This window comes from Syngnathus acus, chromosome 20 (genome assembly GCF_901709675.1).
Source record: "Syngnathus acus chromosome 20, fSynAcu1.2, whole genome shotgun sequence".
NCBI classification, from domain to species: Eukaryota; Metazoa; Chordata; class Actinopteri; order Syngnathiformes; family Syngnathidae; genus Syngnathus; species Syngnathus acus.
In genome coordinates this window covers 953,002-976,977 of record NC_051104.1, presented here as the reverse complement: position 1 = coordinate 976,977, position 23,976 = coordinate 953,002, and the positions used below count along the sequence as shown (strand labels likewise).

The 23,976-nt window shown below is 47.3% G+C and overlaps 3 protein-coding genes across 4 annotated transcripts; 1 reads left to right on the top strand and 2 right to left on the bottom strand.

The window, feature by feature from the left end:
- Positions 1–865: 865 nt before the first annotated feature.
- cpa6 (carboxypeptidase A6) lies at positions 866–12,868 on the bottom strand. The gene is made up of 11 exons (XM_037280304.1): positions 11,961–12,868; positions 10,019–10,094; positions 9,814–9,938; positions 9,555–9,669; positions 9,316–9,417; positions 9,150–9,254; positions 8,552–8,662; positions 8,383–8,473; positions 1,742–1,944; positions 1,573–1,657; positions 866–1,476 (listed from the first exon to the last, which is right to left on the bottom strand). Exons 1-11 carry the CDS (start codon positions 12,065–12,067, stop codon positions 1,262–1,264), a joined length of 1,335 nt encoding a protein of 444 aa, XP_037136199.1. The 5' UTR covers positions 12,068–12,868; the 3' UTR covers positions 866–1,261.
- Positions 12,869–13,596: 728 nt separating this feature from the next.
- Positions 13,597–19,349, bottom strand: trpc1 (transient receptor potential cation channel, subfamily C, member 1). Of its 2 annotated transcripts, XM_037280213.1 has the most exons (13): positions 18,877–19,349; positions 18,221–18,375; positions 18,048–18,149; positions 17,774–17,976; positions 17,569–17,700; positions 17,282–17,477; positions 16,836–17,172; positions 16,088–16,227; positions 15,872–16,021; positions 14,645–14,829; positions 14,372–14,573; positions 14,074–14,268; positions 13,597–14,005 (listed from the first exon to the last, which is right to left on the bottom strand). In XM_037280213.1, the coding sequence occupies exons 1-13, from the start codon at positions 19,040–19,042 to the stop codon at positions 13,778–13,780; spliced, it is 2,391 nt and encodes a 796-aa protein (XP_037136108.1). In that variant the 5' UTR covers positions 19,043–19,349; the 3' UTR covers positions 13,597–13,777. The 2 variants fall into 2 exon arrangements, with proteins under 2 accessions (XP_037136108.1, XP_037136107.1); XM_037280212.1 differs by having other exon boundaries at positions 15,872–16,227.
- A 965-nt stretch (positions 19,350–20,314) lies between these two features.
- chst2b (carbohydrate (N-acetylglucosamine-6-O) sulfotransferase 2b) lies at positions 20,315–23,058 on the top strand. The gene has a single exon (XM_037280297.1). The coding sequence runs from the start codon at positions 20,853–20,855 to the stop codon at positions 22,248–22,250; it is 1,398 nt and encodes a 465-aa protein (XP_037136192.1). The 5' UTR covers positions 20,315–20,852; the 3' UTR covers positions 22,251–23,058.
- Positions 23,059–23,976: the final 918 nt, after the last annotated feature.

Genomic DNA, 23,976 nt, shown 5'->3' with positions numbered 1-23,976 from the left:
ATACTATTCTCTCCGCAGACACCTTCAAGTTCCTGGGAACCACAATCTCTCGGGACCTGAAATGGACCGGCCACATAGACTCTGCCCGGAAGAAGGCCCAGCAGAGGCTGTACTTCCTGAGACAGCTCAAGAAGTTCAACCTGCCGCGAGAGCTTCTGAAGACCTTCTACACTGCCATCATCCAGTCTGTCCTCTGCACCTCCATCACTGTCTGGTTTGGATCGGCCTCCAAACAAGACAAGCACAGACTGCAACGGACAATCAGGACTGCAGAAAAGATAATTGGAATCAACCTCCCATCTATCCAAGACTTGTACCTGTCCAGGACCAGGAAACGTGCAAGGAGCATCTCTAAAGACCCTTCTCACCCAGGTTGCAGTCTGTTTGAACTACTCCCCTCCGGACGGCGTTATAGAGCTCGGTACGCCAAAACCAGCAGACACAGAGACAGCTTCTTCCCCCAGGCTGTTGCTCTGATGAACTCACACCACTCTTAGAGTCTCAGAGTCATTACTGTGCAATAACATCTTGCTCCCCACACCTTTTTTGAATTTGTCTACACTGTTTGTACTATGTGTCCTGTCTGCATCCATTGCAGCCTGGTCATCCTGGATAAGGGACCTTCCCATCTGTGGTCTCTTCTCAAGGTTTCTCATTTCCCCTAGCTGGAGTTTTGAGTTTTTCCTTGCCCTTTTGGGAGTTTAAGATCAGGGGATGTTTGAGAATATTTGCCATTTTTCACATGTCCTGAGTGTTGTTAGTCACCTAAATGTTGAACAGAGGGTGTGATTTACCGAAGTCAAATTCCTTGTTTGGCACGCTCAAACATGGCGAATAAAAAACTCTTGAATCTTGAATCTTAAAAAGCATACCCTCCCTGTATATCTACATTTTGTGTTCTGTTTTATTTATCAAAAAATCAGTCTGTTAAAACTAATTTATTCCAGTACATAATCACACATATACACAGAGTTAAAATATCAAGTTCAACATATGTGATCCATACCTGAGTAATAAATGACAAGGTACGACTACCCTTACTAATGATGCCTTGGCTATAGCAAATGAGATACCCAGACAATGTTGCAGTAATGAAGGCAATCGTAACATACAGATCCACAGCAAGTTCTAAGCAGGTCATTTGAATGTTGAATCCTTACCAAAAAGTGCTGCTAGATGATGAAAGACAAGTGCTTCAATGGCAGCTTATGGTTCTTATGTTGTGTATTATCATGGTCTAAAAAACACATGGTGAGTGCATTTATATGTACGGGAAGGCCTCCGTGTTCGTGTGGCACTTTTTGAGCAGGCCCGATGCAATGGCCTTCACCGCCCGAGTGGTTTCGGTGCACGTGGGGTTGATGAGGGTCTCTGGCAGCAGGAAGCCAAAGTAGCCCGTGTCCCGCAGCTCAAAGGCAAACGCGTATGGGATCCCGTTCCTGTAGGCCCAGTCCATGGAGCTGCCCGAGCTAACATCTTTATGACAGAGAAGAACTGTGAGGAATTACGGCCGCACTGAGAAGCCCATAGAGACACCAGTATAGAATATTTGTCATAACAATGTATACTCACATAGGGTCGTGGAAGCAGGTCCATATCTGTACTTGACTCCGTAGGCCGAGTACAGTGCTGTCACTGCATTGTGAGCTGCAGACTCCTGCAAAAATTTCAACAACAACCACATAGCCCGCGGATGACAGGATTTGACCCAAGTTTATTATTCTTCACTCGACGGTCTTACCACGCAGTTAAAGTTGGGGATGGCAGCGTACTTGTACGAATACGGGTAGAGGAGCATTTGGGCATATGCATGTACGGAAATGTAGGCCTTGACGCGCTTCTTGTGCTTGCGCAAGAACTTGACGACAGCCCGTACTTCGGGCTCGGATTCGGGGTAGGGTCCGCAGTAGGTGTCGTCGCAAGGGTGAGACGACGCCCCCTCTTCTGCAAAACAGAGTGAATCCGTTTTATTTTTACATTTGGGATATATCTTTTGCTCCATTTGTAGGTATGGCTCTTAAAATGATCAAGAAGCCCACCTTTGTCTGCACCAAATCATGCTAATTAACCAAATGCTAATGTTATGATAGCAGTTAGCCAGCTAAGCTAACACAGCTAAGTATGCTGATGTTTGTATAATGCTCAGGTGAGATTGACACTGTCATAGATATTTTACAATGTCTGTTATTGGTGGGTGTATAGTTATAATTAGTATCATGTACTTCAGATGATGAGGTCATGAAATTTACGCGTGTCATACCAGTGTCAGCACCTTGATCACAAAGCCCACAAAATGACATTTTCTTTACATCGCCCTTTGTGACTGGAGGGCTTTGCCGCCATCAACTCTCCCTTTTCTTCACTATCAACATTTTTTTTCCGCCAATCGCACTGCATTAGGTGACCTGGAAAAAGTTTCAGTGGTGATGGCTAATTAGCAAACAACAGCATGGAGGACTTGGGGAATGAGAGCCCAAGCGTGGGCAGCAGGGAGTATACGAGCACGCCTATAGCGGACTATCCACGAAGGGTGAGTTCACCTTTTGAGAATGTATCAAATTGTATCTGCACTCTGGGTACACTCAGAGGTCTTAACTGTCATTTCAGACGCACCACCAACGGCATCAGGCAATAGTGGCGGAAGGAGGTTACACCAAACAGAGTGGCCTCAAGCGGGCGCTCTTCTACAGCGAGAGTTCCAACCGCGATCTGGTCGCTCAAAACACCGCCCTGAGAGTGCAGATGGAGAGCGAGCGCCAGAGCCACCACAGGGAGCGGCAGAGGCTCCAGAAGGCTCTGGACGAGGCCAGGAGCGACCAGAGTGCCCCAGCCATTGAGCAGAAGCTGCGGGAAAGGGAGCATGAGATGGGAGTCCTTCAGGACATTTTGGCGGCGGCCCAGCGTGAAACGGTCCAGGTGCGGCAGTACTGGATGGAGGAGCACGACCTGCTCAAGAGGGCCCGTGAGGACGACTCAGAGAACATCGTGGCGGCCGTCAACGCCGAGTGGCAGCAGTGGTGGAGTGTCCGTGAGCAGGAGGCGGCGGCCCAGCTGCACGCTCAGTGGGAGAGCGCCCAGTGGCACGCCGAGGAGATGGCAGCTGAATTCAACGGCAAGTTGCAAAGCCTCCAGAAGCACAGCAACGACACCGCCGTCTACTACAAGGCAGAATTGGAACGCCAGCAGTGGCACATGAACCGAAGCATCAGGGAGAAGGATGACGTGATCGCCAAGCTGACCAAAGACAACTGCCAGGTCAGAGTGGACCACGCCGCCTTGTCCGCACAGATCGTCAAATTGGAGACGGAGGCTTCCCAGCTGCGAAAGTCTATCGAGCGTCTGAAGGAGGAGTTGAAGGTCCAGCGGGAGGCCAAGACGCTGGTGGACGAGGAACTCTCCGCGGCTATAGCCGCTCTCACGCGAGAGATGGAACTGGAGCGCCAACACCACCGAGAGGAGAGGCAGATGCTCCGAGAAGCTCTGAATGAGGTTCAGACGCCGCGGGGCTTGTCTGAGAAGCTGCAGAAGAAGCAAATCGAAGCCGGCGAGCTTCGGGATGCTCTGGCCACCTCTCGGCAGGAAACGACCAACGTGCGCAAGTATTGGATGCTAGAATGCGAGGAGCTCAAAAGGAGCACCGAGGAGAACGGCAAGACCATGGTGGAGGCCATCAACAGCGAGTGGCAGCAGTTTAAAGCCGAGTGGGAGCACATGCGCAGGCACAGCTTCCGGGCCCTGCAGGAGAAGGACCACCTGCTAGCTACCTTGTTTGCCGACATGGAGAAGTTGACATCGCAGCTCGTTAAAGTTCACCCGGAGACTCCAGAGCATCTGCACGCTGAGACTGTTGAAGGCGACCTCGATCTCGCCTCTCTCTGACATCTTTATAAAAAATATGGTGCCACTATATAATGTCTTCAGTTCATCGAGCATCCAAACCGTCTGTTTTGCTCTTGTTGCTTGCTTTGATTTGTGTAACGCTGTCCAAGGAGTGTGCTCATCATCATGAAAGATATAGCCGAAGCCAAGTGACAATATTGATTGCGCAATTCCTAAATGGCGGTTAAACTATTTTTACACTTGTACCAGTGGGGCAAAAAAACTATATTGAGTAGAAATGTTGTGTTTGATTTTTTTAGGTTCCATTTGTCATGTCTCGTCCCCAGTTTGGCTAAGTGTCTAGGTTGCCATAGTTTCTGTTCGCGTCGCCCCTCCCTTCCTGTGTCACCTCAATCAATGTAACCGCGGTCACCTGCCTCGTGTTTCATGTTTTGTATTTAAGTCCTGTCTGCCCCTCGCTCACCGTCGGATCATTGTGTTGTGGTCGTCAGGTCCTGGTGTTTTCTTGTCTCACGTCCTGGTCAGTCAGTCTGTCTCGTTATTGTTCTGTTACTGTCATGATGTCTTTTTGTTTCACGTCTTTTTGGTCAGTCTTGTTGGTTTTGTTAGTGAGTTATGTCAGTTTGCCGAGTCTTTTTGAGTTTGCTTCAATAAACCCTGGTCCAAGCTGCACTTGGTCGCCCTGCTCCATTTCCACACTCCGAAGCCTGACAGAATGATCCGACCATCACAGCGACCAGCGCCTGGACCTTCCACCATCAGCTCCCGTCCGAGCAGGTTCCAGCGCCATGGGCTTCGCAGCCGCCATCGGACTTCGCTCCAGCGACGCCGGACTCGCGGCCGCCATCAGAGTCCCTCCCGGCGCCATCGGCTCCGCGACCGTCATCTGACTTCGCTGCCGCGACGCCGGATCCTCGGCCGCCATCGGAGTGCTTCTGGCGCCAGTGGCTTCGCGGCCGCGATCGGACTTCGCTGCCGCGACGCCGGACCCGCGGTCGCCATTGGAGTGCTTCCCGGCGCCATCAGACTCGCGGCCGCCAACGGGCTCCACCCCAGCGTCACCGGACCCGCGGTCGCCATTGGAGTGCTTCCCGGCGCCATCAGACTCGCGGCCGCCAACGGGCTCCACCCCAGCGTCACCGGACCCGCGGCATTGCCGGGCCTCGTGCCAACATTGAGATTCTTGAGATGCTCCACAGAGCGCGCCTCAACCTTCAGCTTCTTTAATTCCCGTTTGGCCAGTATACGACGTACGCAGCACTGGAGTAGGATGATGTGTGCCCGGGCACATCGATAACGTTGCCTGGCCAACCAACCTTTTACCCACTTTTGGATGACCAAAGCTTTTTCCTCATACAAAATCCTATAGTACATCTTTCTGGCTGCATACGCCCTAAAGAAACATTGAATGGCAATAGATGCAGATCGCAGTTTTTGGTAGCGTCTTCTGGCCGCCCACATTCGAACATTACGTTGAATGGCGACGGCTGCTTTTGTTCTCCGCAGAAAACTAACATAAACAAAACCTAACACAGCTCAGTGGCCTAGTGGTAGAGTGTCCGCCCTGAGACTGGAAGGTTGTGGGTTCAAACCCCGGCCGGGTCATACCAAAGACTATAAAAATGGGACCCATTGCCTCCCTGCTTGGCACTCAGCATTAAGGGTTGGAATTGGGGGGTTAGATCACCAACTGATTCCCGAGCGCGGCACCGCTGCTGCTCACTGCTCCCCTCTCCCCCAGGGGATGGATTAAAATCACACGGGGATGGGTTAAATGCAGAGGACAAATTTCACCACACCCAGGTGTGCGTGTGACGATCATTGGGACTTTAATCTTAATCTTAATCTTAAACCCTGGTCCAAGCTGCACTTGGTCGCCCTGCTCCATTTCCACACTCCGAAGCCTGACACCATTATTTACATTGTCATAAAATACATATATTCAATGCTGTTTTGCACATTATAAACTAATACACTTTTGTTAAAAAAAACCATCCATCCATCCATTTTCTGAACCGCTTAGTCCCCACGGGGGTCGCGGGAGTGCTGGAGCCTATCCCAGCCGTCATCGGGCAGTAGGCGGGGGACACCCTGAACCGGTTGCCAGCCAATCGCAGGGCACACAGAGACAAACAACCATTTGCACTCCCACTCACACCTAGGGACAATTTGGAGTCTTCAATCGGCCTACCAAGCATGTTTTTGGGATGTGGGAGGAAACCGGAGTGCCCGGAGAAAACCCACTCGGGCCCGGGGAGAACATGCAAACTCCACACAGGGAGGGCCGGAGGTGGAATCAAACCCGCACCCTCCTAACTGTGAGGCGGACGTGCTACCCAGTGCGCCACCGAGCCGCCTAAAAAAAAACATATGTATTGAAATAATTACATACATTGTTTACTTCAAATGATTTCCAGATTGCATATGGAAAATTAATTAATGAAATAAATTGAATCAACTCAGTTATAATCCATAATTATTAATTTACCGTATTTTCCGCCCTAAAAGGCGCACCGGGTTATAAGGCGCACCTTCAATGAACGGCCCATTTTAAAACTTTGTCCATATATAAGGCGCACCGGCTTATAAGGCGCATAAAATAGAAGCTATACTGCATCAAACTGAGGTTGACTAGGGTTGCGGTATGCATCCACTAGCCAATAACCAACGAGCCCTCTGTAAACAATCGCGTTTCTCAAACGATCTCCTATAAAATGATCAGAACTGACTAAAGTTCGATCTAACGCATTGGTACTACTTACCTATGTTTCCCTTCCATATCGATCCGTAGATTTACTCGAAACATTAACAGAGCAGCCTATTTTGACATGAAATAGCCTGGTACGTATAGCAGCTATCGCAATAGCATTAGCCATCCGCAAAGTCTCACGAGCCTCAGCGAAGTGTAAACAATCGCGTTTCTCAAACGATCTCCTATAAAATGATCGGAACTGACTAAAGTTCGATCTAACGCATTGGTACTACTTACCTATGTTTCCCTTCCATATCGATCTGTAGATTTACTCGAAACATTAACAGAGCAGCCTATTTTGACATGAAATAGCCTGGTACGTATAGCAGCTATCGCAATAGCATTAGCCATCCGCAAAGTCTCACGAGCCTCACCTCGCAATCTCCCATGAGCCTCAGCAAAGTGTAAACAATCGCGTTTCTCAAACGATCTCCTATAAAATGATCGGAACTGACTAAAGTTCGATCCAACGCATTGGTACTACTTACCTATGTTTCCCTTCCATATCGATCCGTAGATTTACTCGAAACATTAACAGAGCAGCCTATTTTCACATGAAATAGCCTGGTACGTATAGCAGCTATCGCAATAGCATTAGCCATCCGCAAAGTCTCACGAGCCTCACCTCGCAATCTCCCATGAGCCTCAGCAAAGTGTAAACAATCGCGTTTCTCAAACGATCTCCTATAAAATGATCGGAACTGACTAAAGTTCGATCTAACGCATTGGTACTACTTACCTATGTTTCCCTTCCATATCGATCCGTAGATTTACTCGAAACATTAACAGAGCAGCCTATTTTGACATGAAATAGCCTGGTACGTATAGCAGCTATCGCAATAGCATTAGCCATCCGCAAAGTCTCACGAGCCTCACCTCGCAATCTCCCATGAGCCTCAGCAAAGTGTAAACAATCGCGTTTCTCAAACGATCTCCTATAAAATGATCGGAACTGACTAAAGTTCGATCCAACGCATTGGTACTACTTACCTATGTTTCCCTTCCATATCGATCCGTAGATTTACTCGAAACATTAACAGAGCAGCCTATTTTGACATGAAATAGCCTGGTACGTATAGCAGCTATCGCAATAGCATTAGCCATCCGCAAAGTCTCACGAGCCTCACCTCGCAATCTCCCATGAGCCTCAGCAAAGTGTAAACAATCGCGTTTCTCAAACGATCTCCTATAAAATGATCGGAACTGACTAAAGTTCGATCTAACGCATTGGTACTACTTACCTATGTTTCCCTTCCATATCGATCCGTAGATTTACTTGAAACATTAACAGAGCAGCCTATTTTGACAGGAAATAGCCTCGCGGGTACAACAGCTATTCGGTGACGCCCCCTGACTACAGTTGCCGTAATGCTGGGAAGCGATGCGACCTTGTAATTTATTAGTCGTACTAAAACGTACTGAAACATTTTGGCAGAGCACTGTGTACAACCAGTATGGATCAACAAATTCATCAGTTGATCCATATATAAGGCGCACTGGCCTATAAGGCGCACTGTCGGCTTTTGAGAAAATTTTAGGTTTTTAGGTGCGCCTTTTAGGGCGGAAAATACGGTAATCTAAAAAAATACAGGAGCATGATAACGTCTTAAATATATTTATCCTCATTTAAAATAATTTTAAGGTACTATGAAGTAGCTTAATTTTTCCATATTTAATTTATTTATTATACCGAACAGAAATTGAGATGCAAACATACTGACCTGCTTTTTTAATTTTAGTATTTTGTAAATATTTTTAGAATGCTTTACGCTTTTTGTGATCACACTCACCACACCACTTGACTTTCCAGTTCCTGTTTGCATCCACGCCTCGACAGTGGAACTTGCGATTTTTGGACCGAGTCTTCCTCCAGAAGCGATCCTGCACAGACATTTTAAAGCTATAGCTTTTCTGGTCCTGTAGATGTTTATTGTCATCTGTTTGTGTTGGTCCAAATACCTTAGTCCAGCTGAAGTGATATCCATCCACATTGAAGACGGGCATGATGTAGAAATTAAGCTGGTTGAGCAATCGTCTCATTGCTGAGTCATACCGGTATGAATTCAGCGCCTGTAATTTTATATAACAGAATAAATCAAGCACGCCCTTTAAAGTCCCTGCAAAGTGAAAATTAAGAGTGAAAAACTAATGTCAAGGTCTTCAAAATGCTGAAGACTTTACATTATGAGACCCTGAACTCTTGTGGCCAATCAAGCATACTACATGATTATAAAGTTTGTTTATTTTTTTACTCATAGCAAAATTCATGTGGGGGTTGAATTGTCCAAAAAATGCCCATTTATTTGGCCAAAGATGAGTAATGACAAAAAAAAACTGGTGAGTCGTGATTGGGCAACTGAGATCAGGCCAACTGTGATGTCATTTTCAAGCGACACAAGTGACAAAATGGCCGCCCTCTGAGATGAAAAAAAAACAAAAACAGTTGAATTTTGCTGCCAAACTCATATTCCACAAACACAATATTAATCATGGTGACATGTTTAGACTAGTGGGGGCACATACAATATATTGTATATTTTCACATATAGATTTGTACCTCTTTGACGAACCACTGACAGAAAGCGGGTCCTATCCATTCTCTGGCGTGAACCCCACAGTCGATCCAAACGGCTTTTTTCTGCGGCCGACTTCTCCTTCCAAGCTGGCAGCGGATAAACCTTGTCAGTTCAGTATTTATTTTGAATTTTCTTCACGCTTCTTACCTGAAGGACGTAAAGGGGTCGCCCTTCGTACGACTTCCCAATGGAGAACATGTTGAGCAGGTCAGGGTGAGTTGTGTTCATCTCAAACATCCAACTCTGGATCTTGACGGTGGGAATAAACATGACCAAAATGGGTGACTTCCTGTGTCTTTTCAGGAATGGGTTCTTCTGGCTTTCTACCCGTGATAGACCTGCCTAAAAGTCTAAAACTATACACAATAACATCGGAGGAAGGTTACCTCCTCCAAAGAGTGGTAGATCTCGTAGTCGTATTGACTATCCGACCTTCGCTTGCGGGACGAGCGACGCCTTGTCTGCCTTTCAATTTCCTGCTGCAGATTAGAGATAAAAACGCTGCGGGAGGAGAAGATTGACGTCACGTTATAAAGAATATTGCGAAGCTGTATTAAAAAATGTCTGCTGCAAGATGTGGCCTGTCGTCTACTTTTTTTCCCAATAATCCAATACAATGAAATTTAATATAACAAGACGTTAGACCTATAGTTGATATGTTCCTGCTTTAAGGCGGCATGTAGTCGTCGTGTGTCTCTGCGTTTAATGTGCACATCCACCGTAGCGTTCCGGCTAATCAGAGAAACGCTGTTGGGCTGCCACAAATCCACCTTTAACGCATAAAACAAAATTGTAATACAATGCTAGCTCATGTCAAACATACACAATCCGACTATTTTTGAGAACCAACCTTCATGCTTTCCAGAACGTTCTTGAGGGTGCAAACCTCGTCGTCATTACTGGGACTTATCCTGAAGACTTGATCGCTGCAAAAATAAGTGTCTTATTCTCCTGTCAATTGAAATTGATGTCAAAGTGCCTTCGGGCTTGCATTGCGAGCGTCATGGCTCACATATTTAATGGTTTGGTCGTTTGCCGTGTGTGTATGCACCAGAGATGGGGACTCGAGTCACTGTGACTTGGACTCGAGTCGACTCGAGTCGCTGTTTTGATGACTTGTGACTTGACTTGACAAAAATAAAAAAACTTGAGACTCGACTTGGAAGTTAAAGACTCGGGACTTGACTTGACTTGAGACACGATGACTTGAATGACTTCCGTGTTATTTAGTTTATGTTTTCAGTTTGAATATAAAATTAATAATACATTTAAAAAAGTAATATCGATAACACGGTAGGAGCGCAGGCTGAGAATGGCGTTGTCATGATTGGATCGCTACCCTGTCAATCAATCAGTCGTGCCCTCTCTACCTACCTAACGTGTTTATTGGAGAATCACGCCCTTTTATATCAGACATGCACAAACATGTCAGCGGGAGTGGTACCTTTGGCTATCGTAATTACCTTTATGACGGCAAAAGACGGACAGCACAGTGCAAGATATGCAACAGAAACATTTCAGACAGCCAGACTTTGTCCGTTTGAAGTTTATAGAGCTCTGGTGTCTCCAGATGTTACAGATGAAACATAAAATGTTTCTAATGCTCTTTAATGTGTTTCTTCTTTCAGATTTTTTTCAGATTATTTTTTCATATTTGCAACTCAAATGTGTCAGACACTGTCGGCAGACGTTCATTTGTTTAGATTGAGCTGTCAATCATTGTATGAGGTAATTTCTTTTTTGTTTGATTCCATGGTGTATTTTACTGAATATCAGTAATTACAGTGCAAATCCAAATTATTGTCATATTTTTTAAACAGGTTAGACACATTGGACAATGATGGTTACTTAAAGTTACTTATATCTTTTCTTTTCACGTTACTAAGATCAGATTCTGCGAGTAAAATTGCAATAATAAGGTGACTTGACTTGGATTTGACTTGACCTATTTAAGGACTTGACTTGGACTTGACCTATTTAAGGACTTGACTTGACTTGACTTGCCCAAGAAAAAAATGACTTGGGACTTACTTGAGACTTGAAAGTTAAGACTTGAGACTCACTTGAGACTTGCACATGTGTGACTTGGTCCCATCTCTGGTATGCACTCACTAAAAGGTTTTACAATGTCCCACAGGAAGCGAAGGCGTCAGTGAGAGTGACAAAAGGACTTCAGCCACTATATTAGGCACACCCTGAAGCACCATATGTACTAATGAAACAATACGTTGATTATTTTCCAGGTAAAATGTAAAAAGTGCACTTAGAGTAATTTGTCAAGGAGACTACTCTTATTTGACATCCCTCCAAAATACATCAATATACAGTACATTGCTTATATATGTTGTGGATGGAGGAGGAAATGAGACGAGGTGGCTCCCACCTCCCGCTCTTCATCAAAAGCTCTATTCAGATGTCAGAGTGCTTCGTCAAAACTCACTTCAGCTAGCAGAAAAGATGAACTCCGCGGGCGGGCGGCTGTTTTGCCCCCATCCTCTTTTTGGTATTTTCCACTTGCACTACAGTTTGGAATTTTGAAACATTTACTTCAAAGACTTTCTTGAAGTTACAGATGAGTTCCTCACTCAAAAAAAAAACGTCCAGGTTGAAATGTTTCAAAGCGCTACACATTCTTGCATGCAGGTCTTAAATCAATAAAAAGCACATATAGAGCCTCTCTTTGTTCGCGCTATGAGAAAATCTACCCCTGCGACACATCTGATTGCAATTGCATCCCTCATGGCCACACATGAATGGAAAAGGGGGGGGGGGGGATGTCTTCCTTTACTCACCCAGCGTAGCGGTTCTTGTAGAGTGAGTGCGCGCATAGCACACCGCTGAAAATTGTCACACTGTGCAGCAAAAAAAGTCGAAATGCCCACCCGAAATCCACTATCATCTTGTGGCTAATAAAAAAAGTACGTTAAAGTTCGAAGGATGAAGTTAGTCCAGTGACTGGAGTCCACTCGGTCCAACTCAGACTGGAAGGTTTTTGACACCTGATGCGCATGAAGTGCCAAACGCGAAGAAGAGGAGGAGGAGGTGATGGAGGAAGAAGGGGGGAGGATTTCGCACCTCTCCTGCTTTTAAACCAGGCTGCTTGGCCGACGAGCCGGGTCACGTGATGTGCGGTGGGATTCCTCCACTGCGCACGCGCATTCACCAACCAGGTAGGAGTCTCAGAAATGCAATACAAATACTAAAAACTGATCTTCAACTGCAATCTAGCATTCCTGAGAGCATCACTTGTATTATATAATAGTAGTTTGTTTCTTGGTTTATTTCTTTTCTCACTTTAATGGTATGTAAGAATGTCGGTGACGATAATGCTTTTTTTTGGTCATTCTAGTCACTTTTGTGTTTCGTCTAATACTTAATTTTATTTTGTAATATTTTCATATTTCCTAATATTTTGTGCATGATGTAGGCCTATATTGCATGCAGGCAAGACGATAATTTTAGTTCAAATCAATGGCGTTCTCTAGCGGTGGTAAATATGCATCACAGCCATTGGGAGAGACTTGCAGTAACAGCAAAGGCCACTAGAGGATAATGTTTCTCCGAGTTTCAATGGCCTCTAGCAGGGGCAAATATGCATCACAGCAGTTGAGAGACTTGCAGTAATAGAAAAGGCCACTAGAGGATAATGTTTCTCCGAGTTGAACGCTGTTCTTGTTTTAAACATATAGACACAGTACAGTCAAACCTCGGTTTTCGACCACAATCCGTTCCAGAAGGCGATTCGAGAATTGAATCGGTCAAATTCTGAGTCTGTTTTTCCCATTACAAATAATGGAAAATGTTTTAATCCGTTCCAAGACTAAAAAAACGCCTTTTTAAAGCATTTTTTTCATTTGCGCATTTTTGTCCGATCGCGCAACTGCAGCGCACCGCCGAACGCGCAACCGTAGCGCGCCGCCGACCGCGCAACTGCACTGCGCTGGTCGCATTATTGTGACAGAGCCGTCGCTGAAATTTAGAAAATATTTTTGAAGTCCTGATGTACTTTCCAAAATTTAAGTGGACCTCAGTGCGCAGGGAGCTTAATTTGGTCCGATCGCGTAACCGCAGCGCGCCGGGCGCTCACTGTCGCATTGCTTTAAGAGCGTCTTTGAGTTTTAGGATGGCTTTACTGCTCCCACTTGCTTTCTTTGGAGGCATGATTAGGGTTTAATACAATCCCCAAAGTAACGAAAAAACAATAACGAACAGACTCAGTCGGCATCCGGGCCACGCGGTCGGGTTTTCTCGGGTCCTTTCGGCTCATCTCGCGAGGTTCGACCTCCGAATTTTGTTCGACAACCGAAGCATAAAATTCTCGAATTTTTCGTTCGAATTCCGATTTGTTCGAGAACCGGGACGTTCAAAAATGACTGTACTTTGATGTCATAAAATTGGGGGGAGGGGCATAAACATTGCACCCCGCGGTGAAATTTTGCATAAATATTTATTGGTATCTCTGTTCAAAACAACGGCTTCCTGTCTTTAGAAAAACGGGAGAATGCATGGATTGTGTTTCTAGTTCGCCTTAGTCAGTCAGTTTTTGTTTTCCTCTCAAAGAATAAATGAGTAGCAGGAGGAGAAGTCAAGAGCAAAGGTAAAAAGGCTTCTAGCTCCTGGGGTAGAACATGGCGTATTTGGAAGTACGGAAGCCCAGCAGGTCCCGCATCTCGTTGCGGAACTTGGACAGGTCTTGGCGCAGGTCGTTGAGGTTCTCCACGGTGGCTTGGTCGGTGCTCTGCATCTTCTGCCGCGTGGATGTCAGGTATCGATGCACCAGGCAGCACATAATCTTCTGGTAGTTCTCGTCGCGTTTTTGTTTCAGGTTCTTCCATTCCTGCGCGGGAGAGCAAAGCAACCGTGATGCATTTTCCAGAAAATCACCACCTGAGCGATTGGTCTTACCTTCAGGCTGTTCTGTCTCTTGACCCGTCCCTTGGAGGTATGCGAGCAGATCCACTTGCTCATACTGGTGAGCAGGTAGCAGACGGTCTTGGGCGAGGGCAGGATGTTGAATGGGGGCGGCATCGTACACTTGTCGTCAAAATAGCTGAGCCACAATTTGGCTCGAGCGAACTTCCACTCCTTGTCTTCGTGATTCTATCAAACAATCACAAAGATGGATTCATTAAGATGATCTGACTGGGTACCCTGATTTGAAATCCAGACACCAGACCCGAAAATTTAAAATTGTCATACTCACAGCAATTTGTCTAAAACTTTTATGGAGCATGGCCACCAGCAGCTTTGTCAACACAATGACCACCACGATGTTGTAGGTTCCGATAATCAGAGCGCCCACAAAAGAGCGCAGTTCCTCCGTGTAACTGATGCGGGTCACGAAGAGCGCCACGTGAGCCAACGAGAAAATGTACCAAAAGAGGGCGTAGCACGTGCCCATAAACCTGCAAAGACGAGAACGACATAAACGATGGCTCGAGCCCGACGTTCGCTTTTGACCGACACCCAGACGTACGTGTGGAAGGCGTCGTTGCTCTGCTGCTGGCAGAAAATACCCTGGCAGTCGCTAGGCGGACTCTTATCCGGATCTTTCCGGTCCTTTCCGTAGAGCTGGGTGAGTCCGATAGTGAAGGAGAACAAGACCAGCAGGAATAGACCCAGGAACTTACCGAACTCCTGCAGCATCTGACCCATGGAGATCTGCCGAGAAATAAAGAGCCAGCCGAGACATTTACGGGACTGATTCTCTTGTACCACAATTTTATGAGCCCAATTTTATAGTTTATTTTTACGAGAGTCTTGCGGTTGTCATTTGCTTTATTCCACATGTACTTGGGGTTTAACGATACGTCACCCTGAATTATCCCCATATGTTTTTCATAGTTTCAAGCGCTTTTATACCATGAGGCTGTCAAATCATACCTCCTCTTTTCCCTGGAACCTTGAATCATAATTTCCTGAATACTTCCAATGTCTAATGGATCAATGGTCTTATGTCCTGGTCAATGCAGGTCATGTTCTTCATCTGGCACCACACAAGATTTAACTACCAGTCATCCGACGTTGTCTCTTCCTGGACTGAATAAGTTAAAGTTAAAGAATGGTCATATGGTCTCTTTATCTGAGTGTTCCTGATTCCATTTCTCTCCAGATTCCAAGAAGGACCCATGTCCCTGGAAATCCTCTATTGTCTTCAAACGGTTCGTAGGGTTGTACTTCCAAAGGGACATCAAAATTAACCAAGGGTTGCCTGGAGCCAAGATTCTGTGGCCTGCCATTTTATGTCCCTATGACTACTATATTCCTATTTACTGAAATCTTCCACCATGTTTGTTTTGTCAAGAAGTTCATCTTTGAGGAACGCAGCGTGTCGGGACATCATCATCTCTATTTTTAAAGATGCTAAGTTTGTTTACTTTTCAATTCCAGACCTCCATGTACCAGATCTGAAATATGCACCATTCACTCTTTCCTCTTACTTGGTGATATTAGTCAGATGAGGATTCTCAAGGTAAAATAAGAGACAGCCTTCACAGCACCGACTGACTCACACATGTGGAAACACGTGGGCATCCGCTTCATGCACCCCGACGCTAATCTTCCGATTTTTGTCCTTTCAACAACAGCGATGACATAACACTTTTTTTTCCAGAGCTGTTCTTTCACAGATGTGCTTCTCGCATCCATCACTGCATCCCACGCACAACAGCCTATTTCAAAGTAAGTAACATTACTCTCCTACCTGCAGCGGCCCCAGGATGGAGCTGGTGGTGTACATGAAGAAGAGGCGCAGATAGCTGAGGACGTTGGCAAAGGCGAACAAGCCCTCGGCCACCAGGATGGGATGGAAAGCATCCCAGTTCTTTCTCTCGGTGTCCTCCACATTCTTGAACTGCGGAGGAAAGAAAACGTGTGTGTATATGAGTGTATATGTGTGTATATGTGTGTGTGTGTGTACCTTGCTGTTAGCAACTATCTTGAGGGCAAAGGTAGCCAAATAAAGGGAATTCATCACAAAGCTCAGCTGGTTCCTCGACTCGTCCAGGAAGTCTTCCAGCCCCTCGTACCAAAGACGTTTCACGTCCGACCACACCATTCCTGAAGGACACAGTTCATTTTTGTACCCAACTGTCCATTTTAGATCTGCTAGCTCGCTTCTGTATGACAAAACCCAAAGCTAATAGCTGACATTGGAAAAGCTATCAGGGGTTGTTGCTGCGGTGAGTTACGACTGGCCGAACGACGAGCTTCTGCCTGACTGCCGCGAGCATGAGTCAAACCATCACGGTCGAGAAGGCGGACAGCCATTCCAGCGAGTCGACCATAGCGCTAATGCTTTCTTGGCAGCGGACACCCTGTCTCAACAGCCTCACGTGATCTTGAGCACGTGTCATCGCTCAAGAGCGGATGTCGATTTGGTGAAAGCAGGCTCTCTATCGTTTAGAATCAAGACGGCTATTTGTTGTGTACACGCCTGATAGCATTATGGACAGACAGTACAGCCCTGCTGGACTGAAGCCAGGCTCATAACGCAAATGTCTCATTTATGCTCCACTAGGCAATATTAGACATCCAATTAAAGGATATGATTGGCCTCATTAGATCAAGAGTTATGCAGTTGCAGGAACACGGACATGTGCAGTTGCAGGAACATGGACATACAATTATCACAAAATGAGCAGGCTAACATAGCATTTTGAGCCCACCTATGATCCAAAGGATGAGCAGGTAGTCTATCATCTCCAGCGCCGGGCCCATGGTGTTCTTCTTGCCTTCGTTGTAGACTAGCGAGTAGAGGTTGAGCAGTAGTAGGAAGGTAAAATAGGAAGCGCTGTGGATGATGAACTTGACGAAGGGCGTGTGGATGATCTGGCCCACGCGGGAACGCGGCACCAGTAGGTAACAGAAAGACAGCAGCGGCCACAGCACGGCCACGCTCAGCACCGTGGCGATCTTCAGGCAGGTGTGCTTGCGACGGTAGCTGGCCGTCTCGCCGAACCACACCGTGTTGAGGAACTGCTGACAGTTGGACTGGGACACAAACTGAAAAGCACATGCACGCAAAGAATTCACCCAACTTTCCGGCCATGATGGTCAACAGTTTATCGTGCGGAGAGAAGTGTGAGCAAAAACCGCTCGTTGTCTGACTGACCTCCTTCTGGTTGTACTTGATGGCCAGTTTGAGGCGGCTGAGGTTCATGCGCTCCTCCAGGAGCCCCCGCTTGTCCACCGGATCCTCGTTGGACGTGTGGTTGAGGATGACCTCCAGCTCTCTGGAGTTGCGAGCCTGAGCCAGCAGGTCCTTGGCGAACATCTTGCACTGTTTGGCTAGCTCCTCGTAGTCGTTCCTGCACAATCAGGCACGGCAGTAGAAACGTTAACGGTAGCGACAACAAATCCAGAGACGCAAAATATTTCTCTGTTAGTGTCAGGAAGCACCTGAACTCCACCTCCACCAGGCTGAGCTCCTTGAGATCTGTGCTCAGCTCAAAGGCCCTGAGGATGGGGTCTTCCTCTGTTAGCATAATGAGCGAAGGGCTAGCTAGGCAGCGGTAGATGTCCAAGCGGAACCTAACCTCCAGAGAAAAGGGGGGAAAATTAGCTTGGAACAGATAAGCTAACTGGGTCTTCTATTTCTTCGCACCTGGAATGCCGCAAGCTGTCCTTCTTGTTCTTGGCGTTGCAGAGCGTGCACTCGCATCCGACGGCGTGCGGCCGTGGCAGCGAGATATCCTGCTTCAGAAGCATGGTCAGGATTTCGTAGTTGTTCCTGTGCGCCGCCAGGATGACAGGAGCCACGTCCATGGTCGTGGAATACTCGGGGTTCTGGATTCGTTGCATTAGTTTCTACAAGGCGGCAAATTTAATAAGCTATTGCGATTTTACTGTGTTGACAGTTCTTTTTCTTCAGGACTCACGGCGATGGATGGCTTGGATGCGCGTCTGGGTCTGTGGTTGAGGAGGATGTCCACAGCTCCCACCACTTCCGAGTCGATGGCCACCAGCAGGGCGTCTGTGGCCTGTGAGGCAACAAAGCTCAGAGTACGACGCAAACGAAAACAGCCGACGTGTGTGTGTGTGTGTTTACTACCTGGCAGCCGTGCTCGAGCAGAAGCTGCAGAATGTTGAGGTTCTCGTTCTCGATGGTGATGGTGACGGCGTCGCGGCCGAGCACGTCCACGCTGTTGACGTTGAGCTCGCCGTGCCTGTTTTCCTCCAGTAGTTTCTTCACCATGTAGTAGTCACCTGGTGACCAAAGAAGCGCTGAGTCGACACGGATTAGCAATCCCAGTAGGGTGTTCGGCTTCCGGCTAGTTCCTGTTTACAGTTACAGCTCCCACAAAGGGCTGCTCCGGTTTCTGGGCCACGTTTGGATACTTTATATGGTCACGAGTGCTGTTATGTGTCCTGCCTGTCACCGTCCCATCCACATGCCTTCGTTCCTTTATGCTTCCTCTGCAAGAGGTGGTCAGGTTTTTGTGCGCACCAGCCAATTTGATCATACACTATAAGTATCAAGGTTTTTGTACCTATATTTTTTCATGAATTAGAGCAAATCCAGAAATTATGTGCAGTCGCTCTTTTGGCGCTCTTTTCATCCTTCACCCAAAAATAAATCTAATTTGGGTTTAAATTAATCCAAAACAAACAATGCAAGCACACGATCGTCCCATGATGGGGCAACTAAGAAAGGAGGTGTTTCAATACTTTTGTCCATGTCATAATAACACTTGATTGTGCACTGACCTTTCTCGCAGGCAAGCAGAAAGAGCTTCTCATCCAGCGTGGTCTCCTCCTTCACTTCCCTGACGTCTTTCAGGGCGAGGAATTTATCCGGGGAGGAAGCGTCCGTGCCCTGGTACAGCGCTGCCATCACGACAGAGAGCGAGCTGGGCCAAACACTGACGTGCATATCCCCCCTACTCTAGAGCCGAGGGGGTTTCTCAAGGCTGCCTTTTGTTGCAAGCGCTTCGCGGTGTGACCATTACAATGTCAGCCGGAGTCCAAAGCTTGCTTGCGCACGCACGCATGCACGCGAGAACGCGGTCGTGACGTCAGATCGACGGGAGGAAGTGGCGGTTGAGGGTCCGGGAAGACGAGAGGACGAGCGCCGTGTTTACATGCGCCATCATCGTTGATGGGGGTGGGGGGAGAGCTCGGTGGTCCTGATGCTGCTGCTGCTTCTGATGGTGATGCTTGGGCCGAGGCGCCTACTGCGCATGCGCGCCTGCAGATGTCGATTGCGTAATAGACCCCCCATTTTCACTGCAGCTTTTCAGCGCGTCATCGAAATACTGTACAGTGATTGTAATTTTCATAATGATGATAGCAATACCATAAAAATGGAGAAAAAAACAATAAACACAAATACAATTATGAAGCATAAACGATGCTCTTATGATTATGATTCCAATATGATTTTAGTTTTCATTTTTAAACGTTTGTATTATGTTAGACGCCCTGAAATGTCGTACTGCCGGGTTGAGAACTATTTGTATAGGATGGTACAAGTGTAAACAATAACGTGTTCTGTTACGTGTTTTACAATTACAATAAATTGCAGTAGTTGTAACAAGCAGCAGAGGGCAGTGTGCGCGTAGATTTAATGTAATCCGTTACATGAACTCAGGGGAGCAAAATAACTTGACATATGAAGTATAATTTCCCCCCGCTTAGGGAGAAAGCTTGGAAATGGACATGGAAAACTAAGTGGTCCACGGAACAGGCCCGAACATGCAGAAAAGGAGCGGAAATATTGAACAATGCTGGGGTCAAAGGCTACACCATAATCTAAATCATCTGCAGTCCGTTTTTAATATTTTGGTAAACAGAGTATACACATTGTGTGACGATGTCAATCGACCAGGATTCAATATTTCACAATATTGTGACAAAAATCACAAATGTGTAAATTTGAGTCTAACAAACGCAAATGTTCGATGAAGCATCACTTTAAACAAACAAGTACACCACCGCAGTCACGATGTTGACGTTTTTGTATGTCTCAAATCATAGAATAAAGTAAAAATATCAACAGATTTGACTAATTTTTTCAGACATGGGACGTCACAATATTAGTCAGACCGACGGCCTGCCCAACCAATCGCAGGCAAAAACGCCGACATGACGTCATATAGTAACCAATGGTGTTAATCCGCAGGCGGAGCTTCGCCGTAAACCTCAGATTGAATGTGTCCAGTGTACGTATTTGTCAAAGCGGGAGCAAAACGGGAGGAAGTGTGCAAACGCTCTTCAAAATATCCAAAAACTGCATTTATGTGGATGTGTGGCTTCCTCGCAGCGGATGTGGATTGAGTCGCGGTGAGCTCCGCCAAGCCTCCTCGCCGCACTGGTGAGAAGGGAGGGGGGACTATTTTATTGTCTGGGATGCGCATTTTCGGGAGTGGGGGTGGGAGGAGGACGCGTCCCGCGGCGAGAGCGCGTGGGGGAGTGCTCCGGCTCCAACATGGGCGTCTGGGACAATAACGACTCGCCTCCTTGTTACCTCCGCTCTCATCCGGCGTTGCCATGAAGACCCGTTGCGCAGTGCAGCGCCAAACATCATAGCCGGATTTGGGATCGGCGGGGATTATATAAAAGAATCATCCTTGTCTAGACCCCCCCCCCCCTCCTTTTTTTTGCTTCTCCATATCCCCTCCACGTCTCGTGTGCATGTAAGGAGAGTCACTTTTGGGGGGGTGGGGGCTGTGTCGTGGGCACAGATGAGAGGCAAGACATTTCACCCTCCGCTGAAGTTGACAGCACCCTGGGAGAAGGATGCTGGCTTCGGCAGGAAGCTCAAGACCTACAGGAACCATACCAAGATAATAGCGCAGCCCGGCATCGTGATGAAAGTGCTGCGCAGGAAGCGGATTGTGCTGTTTGCGGCCTACTTCCTGCTCCTGGTGCTGACCATGCTCAACTTGGCCAACTACAAGTGGACCAAGGAGCCGCAGCCTTGCAGCCACCCCATGAGGGGCGCCGCCTACCAGGGTCGCTCTGACCTGCGCTACCTCTACAGGCCCTCGCTAGCCAAGAAGAGGCAACTCATCTACGTGCTGACGACGTGGCGCTCGGGCTCGTCCTTCTTCGGCGAGCTCTTCAACCAGAACCCCGATGTGTTCTTCCTGTACGAGCCCATGTGGCACATCTGGCAGAAGCTGTACCCGGGCGACGCCGTGTCTCTGCAAGGGGCGGCGCGCGACATGCTGAGCTCGCTGTACCGCTGCGACTTGTCCGTCTTTCAGCTTTACAACAGCCCCGGGGGTAAAAATTTCACCTCGTTGGGGTTGTTCGGCGCCACGCTTAACAAGGTGGTGTGCTCCTACCCGCTCTGCTCGGCCTACAGGAAGGACGTGGTGGGGATGGTGGACGAAAAAGTGTGCAAAAAGTGCCCCCCGCAAAGCCTCCGGCTGCTAGAAGACGAGTGCCTCAAGTACAACACGGTGGTCATCAAAGGGGTGCGCATTCTGGACGTCAACGTTCTGGCGCCCCTCATGGAGGACCCCTCCTTGGACCTGAAGGTGATTCACCTGGTCCGAGACCCGCGGGCGGTAGCCAACTCCCGCATCAAGTCCCGGCACGGCCTCATCCGGGAGAACCTGCAGGTGGTGCGCAGCCGGGACCCCAAACTCCGCCGGATCCCGTTCGTGGATGCCAGCCACAAGGCCAACAAGAAGGACGGCTCGGACTACCACTCCATCGGCGCCATGGAGGTAATCTGTGACCGCACCTCCCGGACGCTGAGGACGGCGTTGAACCCGCCTGGTTGGCTCAAGGGCAACTACATGGCCGTGCGTTACGAGGACCTGGTGGACAACCCGGTGAAGACGCTGCGCGGCATCTACCGCTTTGCCAATCTGACGGCCAACCGCGACATCGAGTCGTTTGCCCTCAACATGACCAGCGGATCCAACTCGTCGTCCAAGCCCTTCATCGTGTCGTCGCGCAACGCCACGCAGGCGGCCAGCGCCTGGCGGACGGTGCTCAGCATCCAGCAGATCAAGCAGGTGGAGGACTACTGCCATTACTCCATGTCTGTGCTGGGCTACGAGCGCGTGCGGACCGCCGGTGAGGCCAAGGACCTGAGCAAATCATTACTGACGCATTCCAAGCTGTGAAGACGCCGCCAAAGACGCAAAGTGGGGGAATCTCGTTGGCCTCACATTGGGAATGTAGCGCCTTTTGAACGGCGCCTGCAAGGACCGATCGCTTTTTTCTATCGGAACACTGGATGCCATTCGTTGCCAGGCCTACTAATGACAATGAAAATCTCTTTGCGCAGGGGTTCTCAAACTTTTTGGGTCTGGATCAGGAGCTCCTTGAAAATGTTTTTCCAAAGACCACCTTACAATCCAATCATCACAATTAGCGATGGGTTCGATACCACCGATACAAATATTCACTCTTTGATACCAAGTACCGATACCTGCAGTGCTTTCGGTATATCAAATTTGATTTAAATAAATTTGCAAATTATAATTCAAGCAAAGTATGAATCTTGAACCAGCCACCAGTTTGAGAACCTCTGCTGTGACGTTTGTGTAAATTTAAAAGTGGATGTTATTTTTTGAATGTTTGGAAGAAAAAAAATGTTTTCCAGTCTCCATATCATTTGTACAAGTGAAACTAGTGGATGAAAAAAAATATGTTTAAGGTCAAAGACAATCAATGCCATGTTCGAGTAGGCCGACGTCAGACTAGATTATTTTCAACTTCAATTGTTTTTTTTCCTTGCGGGATGATGCACTGTGGACAATGCCTCGACTGCTGCGGAGCTGCCAAAGTCCTCGTCGTCGATGTGAACAGTCTTGTTTTTCCAATGTTTACAATCGTTGGCTTTACTCTCATCCAACGCTCACGTGACCTCCATTATGTGGTGGTGGTGGGGGGGAGGGGAATATCCAGTAAACAAGCAAAGAGTTACTACGCCTTTTATCCCGTGTATTGATTCGGTATTGCACGCTAACTGACATTTAACACCAGAGGTTGCAGACATATTTTTCTTCCCCCACTCAGCCTTTGTTGTGGTGTGATAAAACAGAGACGAGACAAAAAAAAACATGATTCTCGATGCTTAAAGTGGCCCCAAAATGACACATGCAAAGTGTAATCTTGTCATTGTGGAAGCACACAATGACAAGAATACACAGTAAAGTCTGAGGGAGCTCCTCCCCCCTCCCTCCCTCTTCTTCATCTTCTTCTCGCCATCAGTTTATTCTCCCTTGCATTGAAACAGCCGCTTCACACTTCAGTGCCTTTAAATTGCCCCACAAAAAAAAATTCATTCCGAACACAGAGGATCCTTCTAACGCCCAATATGATCTTTTATCAATTCAGTCGGATATTCTAAAAAACAAAAAACACACAACCAGCATCTAGAATTTTGCGTCTCTCTAGGGAAAAAAAAGACTGGTTGAGTTTTGATTTCAAAATGTCGCCTTCTTTATACAGCAATTTAGTCGACACTGAATCAACAGCGCCAAAAATATGTCTTCGATTTGAATTCGATTATTTGTTCAGCTCTAGTCTAGTTTACATAGTTTTTAATTTTTAAAACAACAAAAAAAAAAGCCCGACACAGCATTCCACTGTGGTATCTCCAAAATGTCCAAGCATGCGCGTCGCACAATTGAAAGCTCACATTGTCCTCACAACGATCTCTGTTAAATTCAAATTTGGCTGACATTGTGGAAGATAGCAGCTTGCCTGTTTCCACTCCGATGCGCTTGGTGACCCCGTTGGTTTTGCAAGGCAGGGCCTTTGCTTTCGGGGGCAACGAGTGCCGAGAAGCCGGAGTCAGAGGTAAGACCTCCCCGCTGGAAGATCAAATCACATCCTTCTGCA